The 20402-nt window shown below is 41.9% G+C and overlaps 1 protein-coding gene across 9 annotated transcripts in view; it reads left to right on the plus strand.

The window, feature by feature from the left end:
• Positions 1-20402, plus strand: part of FMNL2 (formin like 2) — a 195302-nt gene that overhangs the window by 122371 nt on the left and 52529 nt on the right. For all 9 annotated transcript variants that reach the window (XM_083493674.1, XM_083493675.1, XM_083493672.1 and 6 more), the window contains exons 3-6: positions 8860-8940; positions 11459-11535; positions 14224-14307; positions 16301-16453. In XM_083493674.1, the coding sequence (XP_083349800.1) occupies positions 8860-8940; positions 11459-11535; positions 14224-14307; positions 16301-16453 (395 nt within the window). The remainder of the gene's footprint in view (positions 1-8859; positions 8941-11458; positions 11536-14223; positions 14308-16300; positions 16454-20402) is intronic.

Raw genomic sequence — 20402 nt, forward strand, 5'->3', positions numbered from 1 at the left:
ATCTATCTATCTATCTATCTATCTATCTATCTATCTATCATCTATCTATCATCTATCTATCTATCATCTATCTATCATCTATCTATCTATCTATCTATCTGTCTGTCTGTCTGTCTGTCTGTCATCTATCTATCTATCTATCTATCATCTATCTATCTATCTATCTATCTATCTATCTATCATCTATCTATCTATCTATCTATCTATCTATCTATCTATCTATCATCTATCTATCTATCATCATCTATCTATCTATCATCTATCTATCTATCTATCTATCTATCTATCTATCTATCTATCTATCTATCATCTATCTATCATCTATCTATCATCTATCTATCTCTATCATCTATCATCTCTCTTTCTCTCTTTCCCCCCTCTCCCACCCAAGTATCGGCTAGTAGGGTGGAGCGAATGGGGCTGCATTACTCTTCTAGCTTCCAAATGTTGTGCATCGCTGCTGTTTACTGAAGAGTGGGGAGTTCAGCATGGTGTAGGTGAAGCAGTGAATTGACCCGTCTGCTGCTCCAGTATACTGTTGAGCATCCTGCAGAATTACACCTTCCCCTTCTCAGTAACCGGAAGCGCCATGTGGTGTTGGCAAGGCAGGAGACCAACCCTTTCTGTAGTTGCCTTTCTGGCCACTACTGTGTATACCTTTGAGTTTTGTGTAGCAGGAATGGTAGGACTGTGCTACATAGGTGGATGTCACACCCAATGCCCTGCCCATTTTTGCCCCGCCCACATCTGTCATGATGCCACTGGAATGTGTTCCCCACATTCCCATGTGGACCTCCCACCCGATGGCCCTAGAGCATAGTTAACACTGACCATTGTTTGTAACCACAATTAACTGCAGACGGAAACATAAACTTCCAATCCCCTCCTCATGGCTGCATTGGAGAAGAAGAGAGTCTGTGAACTCAAGTTCACTTCTGTTAGCACTAAAGCTATGGTTTTGGCCGGTTGCCTCCATGCAGAGTGGGAATGATGCCTGTGTAATATTTATCTACCACAACAGGACTGTGTGTTCCAAGGCCCTAGACAATGGCAGGTGTTCCACATCAGTGTGGTTTTAGGCTAGAGGCAGGTCACTCCCTAGAAAGCCCTTAGCCAATGGGTAAGGCTAAAGCACATTTTAGGAAATGCTTTCTGTTCTTATGTTATGCAGATGAGCAAGCACTCCTTTTTTTAAAAAAAGTTAATTTGCTTTGGGAAATGAAAAGGATGTATGGAGTGTTTTGAAGATAAGGATATACTCCCTGAGATTTCCTTTAACAAATGCACTTTCACCCTCTTATTACTGGTTGCAAATTGCAGTTTGGACAGGCTCATACCATAACATTTTCTGATCATTAATAGAAAGCATTCCACTGCTGCCAAAAGAATACAGGATTTCTTGACAATTAGACTAAACACGGCAACATTGTGTATCCATTGAGGAACTCCCAAGAAGATACAGATTCTTCAAACTAAGGAGGGGACGATCTTTTGTTCACAACTGGTTTCACTATTCCAATTTTTAGTATGGACTAATTTTATTGTTTGCTATTATCACTTTGAAGTCTGCTTGTAAACCATTTTGTAGCTGGACTTCATCTCATGTACTCTGAAGCCACGTTTAAACTCTCTGCTATTTCCCAGCTTGTAGCTCCCAAGCTTTGGCCTATTGATTTAGCTGATAAGGCATTTTTTGTTTGTGTTAAATATTTATAACCTGGCTTTTGAACACACAATCCCTAAGGTGGCTGAAAACAAATTAAACCAATAACTTCTTTCTTTTCTAAATTTATATCTTGCTTTTCCATCAAGCCAACAGATTCCAACACTTAATAGTGGCCATAAACAAACAAACTTATCAGGCCAAAGGCCTGTCAGAATACAGATGAGGGCTGTGCATGACCCCTTCTTGGCTGGGTGAAGTTGTAGGGAGGATTTCTGCAACTTTTGTGGAATGCCCACAAGAATCACAGCACTTTAGGGCAGGGGTCAGGAAACTTTTTCAGCAGAGGGCCGGTCCACTGTCCCCCAGACCTTGTGGGTGGCCGGACTATGTTTTTTTTTGGGGGGGGGGGATAAATGAATTTTAAATAAAAACACACATTCCACTCATATAAAAACATGCTGATTCCCAGACCATCCGCAGACCGGGTTTAGAAGGCAATTGGGCTGGATCCTACCCATGCTTTAGGGTGTGTAGGGGCACTTACAAGGTGAGGAGGTGGTCTTTCCATCTTTCTCCTTTGTCTCTTCAATTTTTTAATCCAGAGATGGGGAGCCTACAGTTCTCTCCAGATGTTATTGACCATCCATGCTGGCTGGTGCTGATGAGAACTGGAGTCTTAAGCACATCTTGGAGAGCCACAGGTTCTCCATTCTTGCTTTAAAAACATGCATGCCATGATCAGCATGTAGCTGCTTGGTTGCTTTAAAAACCTCTTAAGATCGGTGCATAGAATGATGCTGTAGGATAGCATGATATAATTCCCAGGAGCATTGTATGGAGAAAAAATTATGGCTGCCCTGTAGCTGCTGAGAATGCCTTCTCTCTAGTTTCTACCAAGTGATGACATACATTGACTAGTTGAATATTAACTAGACAAAGAGGATGTCCTTTTCCGAAGAGCTTAAGACCCAGGCAAACTTATATGAGAGAATGGTCCAGTGGCCTGTGAAGCTGCTGTAACATGGAAGCCTCATGAGTCCTATATTTAACCCTAGTCAGTAGTGTTGAAATTTCTAAATTCTCTTCATCCAAAGGCAGCCCTGCATAAGATGTAACCAAAGTATGTGTTGCCAGGGCCATGTCTGACCTCTCAGGGAATGGGCACTGTTGACACTCTAACTCCTATTGTGCAAAAGTACTGTGGAAATGCAGGCTTCCGGGTTCAGGGATGAATGCAGGTACCTTCAAGGGGCGTGTAACACTGTTCAAGGTAAGTTGAGCCCCTCTTCTCTGCCTTACCTTTCTGCTGCTGAGGAGCACCTCTATTTTATCTTGGTTGAGCTTCCTTGGATTTAGGTGGAAATGAGAGCAGGTGGGGGTCAGGTTTCACTTGCATGTTGGTTACACCAAGTCCCAAATATAAGAATAAAACATACAACAATTAAGAGAAGAAAGCCTGAGCAAAGAAAAGAACCCTAAAAGAAAATGGTTGCCAGGCAAGCATGTTTTGCAGTGGTATTCCATAGACATGGTGCCAGAACGGTTTAGCTTTCAAAGGTGGAACCATTTACAGTTGTCCATATAATGTAATAGCAACCATAATCCATTGACATCAGCGCTGTACTAAGAAGTGAAGTACAAAAAGGCAGATACCAAGGAGTTTACAATCTCATTTGCTTACTTTCGGTGAACATGCTTGCTTCTGTTGAATTAGTAGGAATTCAAATTGCCCGTGTACAGTTGTTCCTTCAGGTAAAGCAAACCTGTCAGCCAATTTTTGAAAAATAAATGATGTGCTATAAATATGATTTCCTGGTGGAGAAGATGGAGAATTGTTTCTTCTGTAGCGTGGTTGAACTTCCCATGTTCAGTATCTGTATTTCACCAGCCCCCACCAACCCTGTCACCTTGAATACACATTTACTTTTTTCAAATGTAAAAGTGATATTTTTGGGTGAAATGGGTAAGCACTAGAGTTCTTCCCATCGGCCCCAGAAGATATAGATATAGATTTAGAATTCTCTTCTCTTCACTATAGAACCTTTGTGCATTTAGGCATGGAAACTCATTTTTTTAGAGGAGCAATTGTTGGCTCTGTTTTATTTGCGGAGTGCGTCAGTGTATTGAAGTTAGAGGTTCAGTGTAATTGGATAGAGATTATTCTTAGATTTGGATTAAGGCAACTGATTTCAAATCTTGGGACATTCAGCAGCTGTCAGAGATTTGCTGTGCCAAAAAAAGTCATTGAGTGCTCTGTGTACATTGGCCTGATTTTCATTTCATGGAGGAAGGAATACAAATGTAGCTTATTTAATAAGGAAGCACTTGTCACTCTGTTTCAAACATTATGAGATTACTTATGGTTACAATGAATATTTGCATGTGATTTGTGTCCCCCTGGTTTTTTGTTTTTAAGTCATGCCATATCCTGCCAGGTAGGACACGGGTGGCACTGTGGGTTAAACCACTGTGCCGCTTGGGATTGCCGATCGAAAGGTTGGCAGTTCGAGACCCCGTGATGGGGTGAGCTCCTGTTGTTCAGTCCCAGCTCCTGCCAACCTAGCAGTTCGAAAGCACGCAGTGCAAGTAGATGAATAGGTACCGCTCCGGTGGGAAGGTAAACGGCGTTTCCATGCACTGCTCTGACTTCGGCAGGAGCGGCTTAGTCATGCTGGCCACATGACCCAGAAATACTGTCTGCGAAAGCAGACAGGCGCCGGCTCCCTCGGCCTGTAAAGCGAGATGAGCGCCGCAACCCTAGAGTCATTCGCGACTGGACTAATTGTCATGGGTACCTTTACCTTTATATCCTGCCAGGATAAGATGCTGAGACTGGTGTGTGTCCATTGACACTTGGCCTTTTCTACATAGGCTCAAGCACAGACAATCCTGAGTTTTTATTGGTGCTGATCTCTGAGGTCACCTTGCCCTGACAAGTGTGTTTATTAAATCATTTCTCCCTTTCTCTTGAAAGCTGAGAACAAAGTATTTGTTATTGCAAAAGGTAGGTCTTTTGTCATACATTCTAGTTCCACTTTGTAACAGTAAGAATGGGAAATCAGTTCGGAGCACCCTGAGACTGTCTCCAGTAATGTAACTCAAGTCATCTGCCATCTGCCAAGTCACCTTACTCAAGTTTTACATTTCCTCCCACTTTCCCCAGTGATGTGACCTTTAATTGTTCTTTTACTACTAGTTAAATGATTTTCAAATTGGGCTAGGCTTGGTTCAGACAAAAGACTTCATGTTTTTCTGGGAGCATTACTAGTCTGTATTCAGTGCAGATCTCCCTGGAGTCTATTTAGCCTTCACAGTGATCGGAAAACTCCAGCAAAAGCTCAGACTTCCAGATCTCTTCATTTGCAAACTGAAATGAAACAAAAGGAGTTGAAAGAGTTCTGCAGAGAGGAAACGAGAGTGGAGGGAATGGCTTTGCAGACAGTTGTAAACAAGCTCGAGCAAACAGTATTCCCATCAGAATAATGTGCTCTCAACAGCCACTATTTTAGAATAGTTATCTTGTCTGCTCTAGGGAAGTTGGCAGGAAAGTCATGCTTTCGTTATATGAGTTTCTAACTAACTATTACATTTTATGGATTATGCATGCCGGGTTTATGATTCAGTGAGCAGTTTCCCACATGGTTGGTCAAAGAAGCTTTATGCACCAGGGAGCAATAATGTGAAACTTTCAATTTCTTCTGTTAGCTTCTTTGAAGATGATTTTCACATTGCAGATGATTCATGGAAACAACAATTCTAACTCATTTGAACCACTGTGCCATTTCATCAGGTGTGAGTGACCTTGGCAGTTATGCCTATGGGCAGCAACAATTTCAGGGGCAATGGCAACACTTTTTAGGAACCTAAGAAGAATGTGATGGATCAGGCCAATGACTCATCTAGACCAGCATCCCGTTCTCTCAGTGACCAGCCAGATGCCTGTGGGAAGCATGCAAGCGGGGTCACACCCCCTTCCAGTAGTCTCTAGCAACTGGTACTCAGAAGCAATTCTGCCTCTGACCACTGCTATGGTCGTGTGTGTGTGTGTGTGTGTGTGTGTGTGTGTGTATTATATAATATATATATATATATCTGTGCCTACGTAATAGATTACCCATGGAAGGCTTGGACTGTTGCTCTGGAAAAGAAGCCCATTGTGTGGTTTATCCAAAAAGATGAGCATTTTGTTTACATCTAGCAATACATATTAGCAATTTGGGATGTTGGTGGTCAAGATACCTACCTGGTATTTAAGGTTGATGATGATGTAATAATGCATAATAATAATAATACATGTAATATTTTAGGGGTTTTTTTGCTGGTCTGTTGTATGCTGTGCTACTAAATTGTTTGGCTACTGTTTGGTTTTCTTCTTTTTGGATTCTTTTGGGCTGAAGAGTGAGAGACCGAATGCTTGAAACAAAGGGGAAAAAAGTAAACAAGAATAGTGAAAATGGCAATGTAGTGAATATTTAATACTCTTAGTTCTTGAAATAAATTGTGTATCGCTTCTCTTCCTCTCATGTACAAATGCATTTTCCAGCTTTGACCATGGTTATAAGTTGTTGACATTAGAACTAACCATAAAAGGTACTATGGTTTGCTTTTAATAAGGCTTTAAATATCAAACCCTGCTGAAACTCTGGATTCAGTTCCTAGTTAGCATCAACCATGGCAGTGCCTTCTGTATTAAATTATGTAGGTCTGCAACCTAAAGGCATACTCTTAAGGTTCTGTTCGGACATTATGCCTGAATAGGGAAAGGCGACACGGTTGACATCCTCAAGATCTGTGCATCCAGCCCTGGCCCCAATGTACACAACCCCTACATACACAACATAACAAAAGCCCTGCAAGATTAGACCAAATGCTCATCTAGTCCAGCATCTTGTTCCTGCAGTGGTCAACCAAATACCTGTGGGATGCCCACAAAGAGGACATGAGCACAATAGCACTCTTTGTGATCCCCAACAACAGGTATTCAGAGACATAGTGCATCTGATACTAGAAGTAATATACTGTAGCCCTCCAGATTAGTAGTCATTCATAACCTCATTGTGGTAGAGACTTCCATAACTTACTAGCTGCTGAATGAAGACGTGCAGTGAAGGGGTCGTCTAGGTGTGTTTGGCTGAGCTTGCTTAGAAGTCTCCGGGAGAGCAGGAGCACTGCATTATCAGGGTTCCTTATCACAACGAAACTTCTAAATGTGTATCAGCCATATACTTTAAAGCCCCATTCAGACCTTTCCCTCAATTTGGGAAGGTTTGTGGTGAAATAGGCGTGGTTGGCACATATGGGAATGCTGAGGGCAGGGCTAGTGTTCATGGCCTGCAGACCCTACTTATGCTGCATAACACCTGAGTAACGTGTCTTTCCATAGTACTGTATGTTGCTTTATGTGTGAAGAAAAAAAGCGGAATCTTCTTCTAGAGTTGGCTTTGTTTGTTTGCCCACATGCTACTCTTGATTATCTAGGTTGGATATTCAAAAAGGGTTAAGCATTTATTTTTCTGCTTGCTTAAAAATACAGACATATGCATGCACACATGGGGTGGGGGGAATGAAAATAGCCACAGAACTATTCTGAGGAATTAAAGTGGTGCAAGGTGTTAGCCAGTTAGTGCTGACCTGCAGCCACCTTATGCTGCAGACTTGCATAAGTCACGATTTCTAAGCATTTACTAGATTTGCCTTTCACATCGTAGTTCACAAGCTTTAGATTTCCGCACGTGACTTATTTCTTTTTAATTATCTTAGTCCCCACTTCTTATGTGCTAGCAAATTATTAGGATGCATGAAACTATTCTTATAGGCATAAAGGTGGAATGATGTGACAAAGGAAAAGGGATGTAAGTTATAAAGTATGCCAACAGGCTGAGTCATAAGTCGATATTAAACACTGTGTAATTTGTGAACCACTGCTTTAAAGAAACAATGGATCTCTCTGTTTCAGTCTTCCGGATATGGTTATCAGTATTTAGCATTCACTGGGTGTTGATAATCGGTAGATATGAATATGATAAGCATATTAATGTGAAGGATTTGTTGTTGACATAAAATGGTGTGTGGTATTATAATTCAGCTTTATGAATTTAATCCATATTTACAGGAGATAAGCAAACACTTAAAAAAAATACTGTACCAAAGCAGCACATAGTGCTGGAATCATAGTCACACTATGCAGTTATGAGATTAGCATATGAACAAAAAGGAGGATTTTTGAAGCTCTTAGCCATACTACAGGAAACAAAAACGCAAATCTTATTGTAGGATATAACTCATGTTTATTGCCCACCCCCCTAATATTCTTAAGAGGGTCTCTTCTTCAGTCTTCAGAGAGTGGCTGGAAGTGGGGAGGCAGAAAAAGGTCCTCCTTTCTTTCTGCAGTTTTAATCTGAAATCTTAGGCACAGTACTTCGCCCAGAGCTCAGAAACTGCTTGCGCTAATGAAATTCCTTGTCGCAAAATGCACCTAGAACAATGGGAGTTTCGAACACTGCAGACTCATGAACATACGGAACTGAAATGGACCAGAAATAGAGTAATCTGCCCATTGCTGGCTTGTACAGGACATGATCATGGATAATATTTGCTTTCTGTCAGTGATTTCCATTGTATTTGCGGATTGGCTACAGTGATGAATTAAACAGATTTAATAATTTTTGTTTATTAGTAGCGTTTCCCATTTCCTTTTCTCTAACTGTCCTATACATAATATTCTCATAGTTTAGTTTACCCTTCAAAGCCAGCAGCAAGTTGTAAAGCACAAAGAGGTGTTGAAAAAGAAGGAAGGAAGGAAGGAAGGAAGGAAGGAAGGAAGGAAGGAAGAAGACAGAAAATGAACTCAGAGCTTGTATGTTGAAGTTGGTAGTGGAAACCTCTCTTTCTCATGCAAAGCTTTTTCACGGCACACATAATTATCCTATGGTATTAATTGAAACAGGAGAAGGTGACAGAGCTGTTAACTTGTATAACTGTGGCTCATTTTTAATTATGACATGTTTAATTTTTTCAAAGCATTTAGACTCCGGGGCCTTTATTCCAGTTTCTGACACCTAATGAAACTGAAGATAAAATATTAATTAAATGAAAACAGCAAGCGAAGAGTGGCACGTTCAGTTATGGTATCCAGCTCTAATGCATATCTAGTAACTGTTTGGATGACTAACCATTATTCTTCTCCCCTACAGGAAAGATTTCAAGTCAAGAATCCTCCACACACATATATCCAGAAATTAAAAGGCTATCTCGATCCAGCTGTAACTAGGAAGGTAAGAGATTTTATTTTGTAAATGTTTGAATCCCACCCACCCCCCATTTTCATTTAGGAGTAGTATATAAAATCAGCCAAATGAAGCAGTTGACCAGGTGTGGGGAACTTTTGGTTTTTTGGATTTTGCTGAACTGCAGCTCCTCTGAACCAAGACCAAGCACGGCCAATTGTCAGTGATGATGGGAATTGTAGTTCAGCAATGTCTGGAGTGCAAAAAATAATTATGTTGGAGATGAGAGGGGTTAACTTTTTTTTAATGCTGCCTACCTCTTCTATAGGGACGCGGGTGGCGCTGTGGGTAAAACCTCAGTGCCCAGGACTTGCCGATCGTATGGTCGGCAGTTCGAATCCCCGCGGTGGGGTGAGCTCCCGCGTTTGGTCCCAGCTCCTGCCCACCTAGCAGTTCGAAAGCACACCTAGTTGCAAGTAGATAAATAGGTACCGCTTTATAGCGGGAAGGTAAACGGCGTTTCCGTTCGCTGCACAGGTGCTGGCTCGCCAGAACAGCTTCGTCACGCTGGCCACGTGACCCGGAAGTGTCTTCGGACAGTGCTGGTTCCCAGCCTCTTAAGCGAGATGAGCACGCAACCCCAGAGTCGGTCACGACTGGCCCATATGGGCAGGGGTACCTTTTACCTTTACCTTTACCTCTTCTATGGGATGCGGGTGGCACTGTGGGTTAAACCACAGAGCCTAGGACTTGCTGATCAGAAGGTTGGTGGTTTGAATCCCCATGACGGGGTGAGCTCCCGTTGCTCGGTCCCTGCTCCTGCCAACCTAGCAGTTCGAAAGCACGTCAAAGTGCAAGTAGATAAATAGGTACCGCTCCGGCGGGAAGGTAAACGGTGTTTCCGTGCGCTGCTCTGGTTCTCCAGGAGCGGCTTAGTCATGCTGGCCACATGACCCGGAAGCTGTATGCTGGTTCCCTCAGCCAATAAAGCGAGATGAGCGCCGCAACCCCAGAGTCGGCCACGACTGGACCTAATGGTCAGGGGTCCCTTTACCTTTACCTCTTCTATGCACTGACCCTCAGCCCTGCACATTTGAAAATATGGAAAGCTTGCATGCTGGGGTACATTTTTGGGAGAAGGGCTCACTTCAGCCTTCTTCTAGACTTGTTAATGCCTTATGTGCATGGTGGTTTATATTTTTAACAGAGGCATTCAAACATGCATTCTTCTCTCTCACAGCTTTTTCTCCTTTCCCCCAAAGATAACCTTTGTAATTTTTATGTACGCTGCTTTGAGACTTAGGTCATTAAGTGCTATATAATTGGAAGCAAGCAAGACTTGTACCCAGGAAATGTCTAGTCAAAACTTCACCACCTGATTCTGCTGACATGATGGAATAAATGGGGCATTCTTTTATATCAAAAGGCAGGTCCCATCAGGGTTCAGAAGAGTGTGTCTTCCTTGCATATTTTTTTAAAGTGAAAAGTTTATATTTCATTTTATAGTTGCATGGCTGGTTGGGCATTGAAGGATGTCTTTGCAGGTCAGTGGGCAAAGAATTGATGGATATTACAAACCCAGTAGACTTCTGGCATAAGTTGAAATGAAAGTGGTTTGGCACAAGGTTCATGGGTTGCAGAACACAGCACCTGTAGGCTGCAAGTTAAAATCTAGTTTAGACCCAGTAGCACACAGGCAGGTAGTGTTGTGCTTTAGGGATTGGTGTTCCATGAATCGTACCTTGTTGTTACCCAGATAGCAACCTGGAAGTTTAATTCTGCACTAGCTGGAGCTTTCAGAACATTTTCAAGGGTTACTCACATAGAGCAGTTATCCAGTTGTGAGGTTATTGAAGTGTGGATTACTGAGGCCATAGCTGAGGAAGCATCTGGTTGTGGACCTGGGCCTCTAGTGTTAGCAGAGATTCAAGGAGAACCTCCAGTTTATGCACCTGCTCCTTCAAGGGGAGCCTTCTAGAACAGGCTGTCTCTCTTAATTTCTGGATTTGGGAAATAACTGTCCACAGCAACTCAGCCTTATCAGGATTCAGTCTCAGTTTCTTGATCCTCATCCAGCTCATCGTGGCTTCTGGGCACTGTTCTGTTACTTAAGCTTGCCTGCTCCAGGGAGGGAGAGAGGGAGAGAGCACAACAAAACACATTTGCCATGTGTGTACAGATCATGCAGTAAAATGTGCAGCTAAATGTAACTATTACCCATATAGTATAGTATGAGAGAGAAGGTTAAATAGTCAGGGTGAAATATTGGATAGCTTTGGAGAAAGTGTTGTGTAAAAGATATATTTTGATTTCTAAATTTATTTCATATACTATAAGTTGATTTGTACTGGAAATTGTATGGTGTGTGTGTGTATGTGTGTACACACAAAAAAACAACAACAATTGGTTGTCTGATAGATAGTGTAATTCTTCAGAATTTAAGCTTAATATGCATCTTAATGACTTATGTATTCTCCCTGTCATGGGAGTGTGAAGGTTTTATATGCCATCTACCTTAATCTAAATATCACACTCAGGCACTGTTTTCTCTCCTTGCAAATTATAGAAATTTAGGAGAAGAGTTCAAGAATCTACACAAGTATTACGAGAACTAGAAATTTCTTTAAGAACCAATCACATTGGGTAAGAATGATTTATTTTATTTTACCTTTGTTGACGTTTAGGCAAAAGACATTTATCACAACCTGTCTAAAGCTTCCTTGGCCCAGCTGTGTATCTTCATGGCTCAAATGGAACCATGGTTCAAATAGTATTATGACTGTGGGTTTTCAAGCTATAGGAACCCTTTCCTCATTGGCTTACCTGCTGAGGTACTCCTAAATATCTGCCATTGACTCCCTTGTGTTACAGAGCATTCTGGGACATATTCCAGAGAATGCACAGTGCATATAAGTACTGGCCAGGCCTGCGGGGCCTCACTGTCACACATCAACTGAATAATCTCATGAATATGCCAGACCTAGACCCTGCAATCATGATCTGAGGCCCTTCTTCATATGCCTCCTCTGTGAGAGGTCCAAACAGGAACAACATAAGAGCAGGCCTTTCCTACAGTGGCTCTCCTCTTGTGGAATGCTTTCCCCAGAGAGACTCACCTGGCACCTTCTCTACATATCTTTAGACGCCAGATGAAAGCATCCCTCTTCTCAAAGGCCTTTGGCTAATTAAACTTTCTGTGGCCTTTTAAATTATTGAGGAAGCCATTGTTTTTGTTTGTTACTATAGTATGTATTTTTATGTTTTTATATTGTAAACTGCCCTGTGATACTTTGATTGAAGGTGGTATAGAAATTTAATAAATCATCATCACTCATGGTGGGTAAAAATGTTTTTTTTCTGGGTGCCTTGGTTTCATTTCATTTTTAAAAATTAAATTATTTTATTTTATGAATAATATTAATTACAAAGAGTCAAAGTAAAAAGAAATAAAGAAAAATAATCTACAAAACATTTTTAAAGGCAGAGAAAAACAACAATAACAATATACCTCAACCACTATTACAGATCTTTCCTTTGGGAACCCTGAGAAGCTTTTCAGAACCCTCAGGGTTCCCTAGAACACAATTTGAAAACCACTACTCTGGCATATTTTTCTTTCCTTCAAGGCATTGTGACTTTGTGATGTGGCCTGGTTTTGCATAAGCGTTGTGCTGCTCAGGCAGTGAGAATTTAGAGACACACAATTCAACAACTGCAGTGTTGCTTCAAAAGAGAGCTGCATTTTAAGTGTGTTGGAACACGCCCCCCCCACCCGATCTTTCACAAACTATTTTTGTTAAAAGTTCTGGCTCTCTTTCTTTCTCTCTCCCTCTCCCTCCCTCCCCCACCTTTTGCAAAGCCCGTTTGAAGTGAAATTGACCATGAAATACCAAAGCTAGGCCAACATTGCTAATACATAGTTTGCAGAGCAGCAAATGTTTAGGCAATATCTTTGAGATGACATGCCAATGAAGTCTGTAAGCAATTGTAGCAGTTTTGTCATCAGCTGAACGTCAAACTTTAGTAATATTTCCCAAACCAAATATGCAGTAGAAGTTGTCAGTATATCATCTTTTACTCTTTTCTTTTATGGAAACTTGCCCGAGAGTTAACTTTTTAAAAATGCCAAGCGAAATTTATGACTTACCCTAATGTCTTGCCAGATGTTAGCTGTGACTGAAGTGAGAGACTATTTCTGCTAAGTTCATTAGGACTTTGAAGTCAGTGGCTGCTGTGAAATTCTTTTGTGTGTGTCAATGTGACTATTAGCTTGAGCTAATTGGTTGTGTGCAGCTATCCGTACCTGTACACATGAATCCTTTGAGACAGAAAATGGCTTCCTTCCATATGTGGTGAAATGTCAGCTGTACCACATACTCCTGGTCCCATCCATCAAGAGCATTGCTTCTTAAAACTGTGACTGATAGCTCAATCCTATACCTATCTACTTAAAAAGTATAAATGGGCATCCCCACTTAGGCTGTATGTGATTACAGCCTAAATCACTTGCTGTGAAATAAACACAGACTTTGGGCCATCAGTATTCTCCCCAGCCTTTTCTTTCTTCTCCCTCCCCACCCCCACTGCCTGGCCAATTTCCCATAATTCCCAGTCTGAGGAAGGGTCCCCAATAAGAAGGTCTCTGCCTAATCTATGTCAAATGAAAATCCATTTTGAAAGATTCTATACTGCTGTTCAGGTAGTATATACTAGGGCAGTGTACAGCATGATAAAAAGAATATTGAATTAAAATAAATCAGTACATACAAACTAGGAAACACTGGTGTGGTTGCTATGGCTTGGGTCCAATTATCCCTGCAGAAAGACCATTGGAAGTTCAAAAACTCATTTGTTTCTTGAGATTTGGGGGTATAGTCCAGTTAACATGGTATTTGCTTGAGTTTTGCCGCCATGTTACTGTTGACAAACTTTCTCTGTTAGTGCATTTCCAGGTTTTTCAAAACGATAAAATATCCTTGGAATTACATTTACATAGAGATGGCAGAAAGCCCAAATGATGCTTGCTTTCCTGCCCAGATGATTAAATTAAAATAAGTGAAATACCTGGTAATTGTGCTGACCTCTAATGGTAACCTCAAAATCTTGACTGAGAGGGGCAATTTTACCTTGGCTCTGAGCCTGTGCAGTGGCCTTGTGGTTTGGTGACACCATTACGCATTCCATGCTGAAAGGTTTCTGAGAGAGAAATTACTAGCTTTTGCAAAATGTGTTTCTTTTCTCCTGTAATTACTGGGTTCTTTTTTTTTGTGTGTGTGCAGACTTGCTTGCGCAAGTACAAATATGCTGATCTCTAATGATTTTCCCTAACAGGTGGGTCAGGGAGTTTTTGAATGAAGAAAACAAAGGCTTGGATATTTTGGTAGAGTATTTGTCTTTTGCACAGTATGCAGTCACGTAAGTAAGACCCGGCTTACGCAAAACAAAACCTTACAGTGTAGAGTGATTTGTTGTTTTGGCCTTGCTAGTGCATCACCGTGCACTAAAACATGAACACCCTTTAGTGCAATAGTTTACCGTTCTAGCAATTGATGGTCTTCCAAAGATTGCTGCCAGAAATCTCTTCTTTGTGGGGTTACACAATGCACTGCTTGGCTTAGTATGTTGTATCAGCAGCATATAGGAAACACTGGATACCGCACTTGTTTGTTCCTCTATGCTGAGATGAGTTCGACCTTCTGCATCCTTGCCCTAAGTAGATAGTTCCATACCTTCAGAACATACCCTTTCAAATGTTCCATGGAAGCAGTTAAAGCAAAAGCACAAGTGAATTGTAGACCTCTTAGGGACACAGGAAGCACTTTTGCCCAGTATTGTCAAGTCTTGCATTAGTTGTCCAAGGTTTTCCCCATCACCTGCTACCTGAAATCTTTTTAACAAGAGATGCCAGTCCTTTGAACCAAGGATTTTCTACATGCAACACATATACTCTGCTGAGCAACGGGCCCTTTCCAAAGCTTTTATACCTCTAATTTCCCTAAGTGAGATTTCATATCTTAAAATGCAGTAGGTTCGCAGTCTTACCACGGCTGAGACCAATGAGTTCCACTTGGTATGCTGTGGCAGAACTGCAGAAAGTAGAACCACTTTGCAGTCAAGCTTCTTCTTGCCACTCTCAAAGTATTTGAATTAGCCATGAAAATGCCTACAATAAGATGATGGCAGTGTTGTGATTGCTAGTACTGGGCAGAAACTGGGAAGCGCGAGTTGTCTTATGGAGCTACATGCTGTTAGCTCCCCATGAGAAATCCCCTTGCAGTGCTGATCTATTGGGGAGAGGAAGATTGGCCTGAACTGTGCTTCAGTGTCCTGTTTCGCCTCTGTGCTGTCCAGCCCTGAATGTTCTGAAGCAGCGATGGGGAGCCTGGGGCATTCTGGATGCTGCTGGACTACAACTCCCAGCATCCCTGACCGTTGGCTCAGCAGACTGGGGCTGATGGGAGCTGCAGCCCAACAGCATCTGGAGGGCTTACAGATTTCCCATTTCTACTTCAAAGGATCATGAATTCAGCAACGGGCAAACAAGTTTCTGCTTTACTTGCAGTTCTCCTGGTTCAGGACCTCAGGTTCTTAAGACGAAGAGAAATGTGATTTGGTTTTTAGGACATATACAGACAAAGGTGCTTGGGAGAGACAGTTGTTTTGTTTGAACTGGAACAAAGTTAATGGCAGGACATTACTGATTTGGGGGGAAAGGCACGTTGCAGGAAAAGAAGTGCTTGCTTTAAAGACTTTCACCTCCCATACTGAACCAAGAGCAAGGCGTTTTACTTGTCGTTTACTCTTCCCTAACATGGCATGCATAGAGAATAACCTCAGAGCATATAAGAAGGGAAGAGATGGCTCCACTTTCAAAGAGCAGTGCATTGAGTAAGGGCTGGGGGGAAATAAAACAAAGGAAGAGCAGAAATGATTACATTAAATGCATTGCATATGTTTGGAGTTTGGTCTTGGCCATTATACAGGGATAGATTTGAAACTAAATTAGAAAGCAAAGCTAATTGATTTAAAAAAAAAAAAAAAATGAAGAGAGCCCTGGAGACTTGTTTTCCTCCAACGAATCAAGCAGTTTTGAAGTTAGAAAATCTGGATAAGGTTGTAAGATTCTTTCTCAGTTCTATCTGCACGATGGCCCTCTCCCTGTTTCTCAAGATCCAAATTTACTGTGAAACGTACGTGTAACTAGCACTCTGTTTTTAGCTCAAGGGGAAATATGTTACAGTGCGCTCTGTCACTGTATTGTTGACTGTAATCAGCTGGGACAGAGTAAATCTGCAGATGTTCAGCAGCAGGAAGGAAAATGTTATCTACGTCTCTCTCTTCTTGCTTACTTTCTCTTTTCTGTCTTTGTGTTTTGCAAACCTGCATTGAAATGTTCATTTCCGTTTAGGTTTGACTTTGAAAGCTTGGAAAACAACATGGAAAACTCAATGGATAAATCTAAGCCTTGGAGTCGATCCATTGAAGACCTCCATCGAGGAAGTAACCTCCCCTCTCCCGTTGGCAATAGCATTACCCGCTCTAGCAGACATTCTACCCTACGGTAAGAAAGCAAGGTGGCTCCAGGGAACAAGATGGCGGCTTCATGCAGGAGAGAATTCAGTTGAATATTACATATTTTGAGATTGACACCAACCCTTATTATACAGTTTACATATTTTGACGACTACTTAGCCAAACTTCACTGGCTGTGCTTAATTAAATTAAAAATTATCTGAGGAAGCTAATTATTTATATTGTTGTGAGCCGAGTTTGTAGTTTGCGTGTGGTGTTTTTTTATTTTGCAGGTGATTGCTTGGCTAATAATTAGCATGCCCCTAGGAGTGCGATAAGGCTGTTGTCCCATACCCGCTTAACACGTTCCTGCTGAACTCAATGAGGCTTCCTTCAGAGTAGACACCTGTAGAGTCCTTCCACTTTGAAGAGTCGTCTGGTTACACTTCTAAAGCAAACAGCCTTTTGGAGAGCTCTTACTACCCTCTGGCATGGATATACCAAATAATAAATAAGTACTCAGAACTAAAGAATAAATAAATACTCAGAATGACCAAGGCTGGCAAAATCTTTGAACTATTACATGCCAAACCCATTACTTGTGATATTTACTATATGGAGGAGGGGGAGGAGTGGAAGCCCATTAGGTGGATCCTCCCAACAGTATCTAAAACCAGTCAATTTATTTTGACTCCTGAGGCAGAAAATCTTGGAAGCACCTCTCTCCATCCTTGGTAGTAAAAATAAGAACAGTAATAAATTGAATAACTACCAGTTTGCTACCCTTTCATGACACTCTGAATCTGTTTCATGAAGTGGCCATGTTACTCTGTTTAATGGTAGATGGCCCTTCCAATTTGTTATTTATTTAAATGGAACCTCTTTGTTCTTTCTCATTTCCTACAACACTCCCTATGGCCTTTTCCGCTCAGAAGGGAGAAGAGAAGCTCTCTGGCTCAACAGGATAGTGGGTGGAAAGAAAGGAGGACTGTTTGGGCATGAGTGCAGAGCAGAGGGACTAGACTGCAGAGAAGCAGCCTCAGGCACTTCTCGTCTCCTTCCCCTTCGTTCTCTTCTTTCCCTCACACTTGAGGAATCAGTCTGTCAGCCCACCATCCATTTCATCTTCCTTTTCCCTTCCCTCCCATCCAACTTGTGCCCTAGAAGCTCTCTCTCTTTTAGCGCTCTCTTAAACAACTCTCCCTATGCCTATGCTCTTTGCTTTTGGGGAGCTGCTGCTGCTGGTGTCAGCGCAACGCAAGGTCAAGGCGAGGCATTGCTGAGGGCCACCACCAAGTAGGCCAAGATCTGCTCAAGGTCCCTAGTTCAGCTCCTCTGAAACAGCTTCTTCATCGCTGCTTATTCTTCTGTGGTTATCATGTAGTATCTCTTGCTTAGTATCTATCTGTGGTGGGATATTCCCTCTAGTACTATTTCCCTTAGCACTTACTATTCCCTCTAATACCATGTAGAAATATCAGTATGGAAAAACTATGCCACTATTGCATAGTTGCTTTTCTTGGAAGTAGTGAATGCCTGATCAGCAGGAACTGCTCATGCACAAGCTAATTTCCCTAACGATTTACCTCAAATGCAGCCTGTTTTTTATTCAATGCAAGTATCCGTCTTAAGGTGGCTATTGATAGTAAATATCAAATTGCTTTAAGTTCACTGCTCCTTTTTGAATATTGCTGGCTGACATCAAAAGTAAAGAAGCTTTCAAATCACTAAGGGTTTAGAATTTAGAATTTTATGCAGCCTCTTTCACTCCTTTTCTTGGAACTTCGACATTAAACAGTCAGGCTGCATCAGCGGACTTAGAACAGATTTAGCCCATGCCATTGATTCAGGCTTCAGAAGCTTGGAGAGAATCAGAGGACTGATAATTTGCAAAAGAGATCCGTGCAACTGGAACGAAGAGTGCAGAGAAGGAAGATCAAATTGTTAGGGCTAGTTTTTGATCTGGAAAAAGCGGAAGAGAGAAGGTAATATCAAAAACATCTCCAGTGGGCCAAATAATTTGATTGCTTTCAAGGGGCAAGGCAATTGCTTATAGGGTGATACCCGGGAACAGCTGTGCAGCAGTGGTTCTTGCACAGTTTGTACACTGTCGATCCATTTAAGAAAGCAGGGCTTTAAAACTTCATAAATCAGTAGTAGATGGATTTTGGTCTTGTTCTTCCTTGAACCCCCATTGGGAGCTGGTTTTAGCAGAAATACAGGTGTTCATTACACATTGCTTACATTTTCTTTCTCTCCTCCTCTCCATCTCCTTTTTCATATGCGCCACCCGCATTGTATACACCTTCTCTTCGCTCTATGTCAACGGCTTCTCCTGTGCTTTCCTTTCCTTTCCTTTTCCTACGGCATCATTTTCTTCTTCTTCTTCTTCCTCACTTGCCTTGTTCTCCTTTTCTCCTCCATGCTCATCCATGCCTCAAAATGCCATCAGAATGGTTTGTCTGCCTGAACAACTTCCGTACAAACGCCGCCAGAGCTGCTTTTCACACAACTGCCTCTGGAGTGGCTTCAGTTTACACTCTGCTGGTGAGGCTTCAAGCCGGAAAATCTCGTAAGTTGTGGGTGTAAAAGCTATGCCCAGAAAATTGAATTAAAAAAAGCTGACTGGTACATGGCAGCAGGCTCCCTTGCACTGCTTGCCATGTGTTATAATGAAGGTGGACCACATGTCATTCATGAATGGTTCCAGCTAGAGGAACTTTCAGTGTCTGAGATGTGGATTATCTCATTATATCTAATATGCTGATACTTACTTCTGTATTTGTGTGTGTGTGTGTGTGTGTGTGTGTGTGTGTGTTGGCAGCAGTGGTGGTGGTTGATTTTAAAAAATAAGACAGGAATTTAAAGTAGGAATTCCCCGTAGCTTGTGGTTAGTTATAAATACACCACAAAATGTACACTGTTGTCTTTCAGCTTTTATTGGCTAGTATTCCATCATATATTAGTTTTCTTAGTATGGAATTTTAAGGCTTTCGCTTTGGCCTCTTCTGAGGCCCATGTCACCGCCATCAAGGGGAACGTTTTGTTTTATTTTTTAAACGTTCCCAAAGATTTGTTTCTGGTTTGCTAGCCTAGTTCAGGCCATCTCCAGCATTCTAATCTGGCTGAAGTCCCAAAAGGAATTGTAAATCGCACCTTCCCAGATATTCCTTCCTCAGGTATGAGTAGTTGTTAGAGAGCCTCTTTTCAAAGCTAATGTGTTTGTCAAAGCAACCCACTGACTCATGTGATCTTTATTATGGCCTACCAAAAAAAACAAAAAACAAAAAGGTCTCTGTGCAGTTGACTCTAGTGTACCGTCTTCATACGAGACAAATGTTTAACATGCATAGGACTGCACTGTATCACCCACACCTTCCACATTTGTGCTGTAACGTTCACAACCTCACTGCAGAGGCAGAAAGGCAGCGGAGGCGACAACAATGTATTAATTGCTTCCCTTTTTGTTCTGCACTCCCTGCGGGTCTACCTCCAAGGCAGCACTTTTGTTGCACCGATACTGTAATTTCTGAGCAACCAAAGTGCGGTATTTTTCTACTTGGGGAAGCACATTTATTTCTTGCTGTACAGAATGTCAGAAGCACCTCTTGCCTAATGTCTGTTGATCAAGTTATTGAAGGCAACACGCCCTCTGTGTCCTACCACTGCTCCCCTGAGGTTGCTGCTGCTTCTGAATGAGCATTCGCTTTCTGCTTTTCATTGTTGCCACCACAGCTGGCAATTTAGGCGAAAAAGAGGCAATCCTTCCTTCCACAGCAAAGTTTTCTCCTCTCCAGCAGGGCTCTGCTTCCACATTCCCCAGTCTGTTAAGTCCCTGCAAAATCATTTGCTGAGAATGGTGCAGTGGATGGAGTAGGCCTGTTAAAGCAACAGGGTTTCACTTAATCAAGACTGTTTTAAGTCCCATTGATTTCTGCGGTTTAGCATCGTTATGTCTGGATCGAATCCCACATCGTGAGCATTTGAGCAGTTGTGCT

Source organism: Podarcis liolepis, assembly GCF_965112155.1.
Source record: "Podarcis liolepis genome assembly, chromosome: 1".
Taxonomy (NCBI): Eukaryota; Metazoa; Chordata; class Lepidosauria; order Squamata; family Lacertidae; genus Podarcis; species Podarcis liolepis.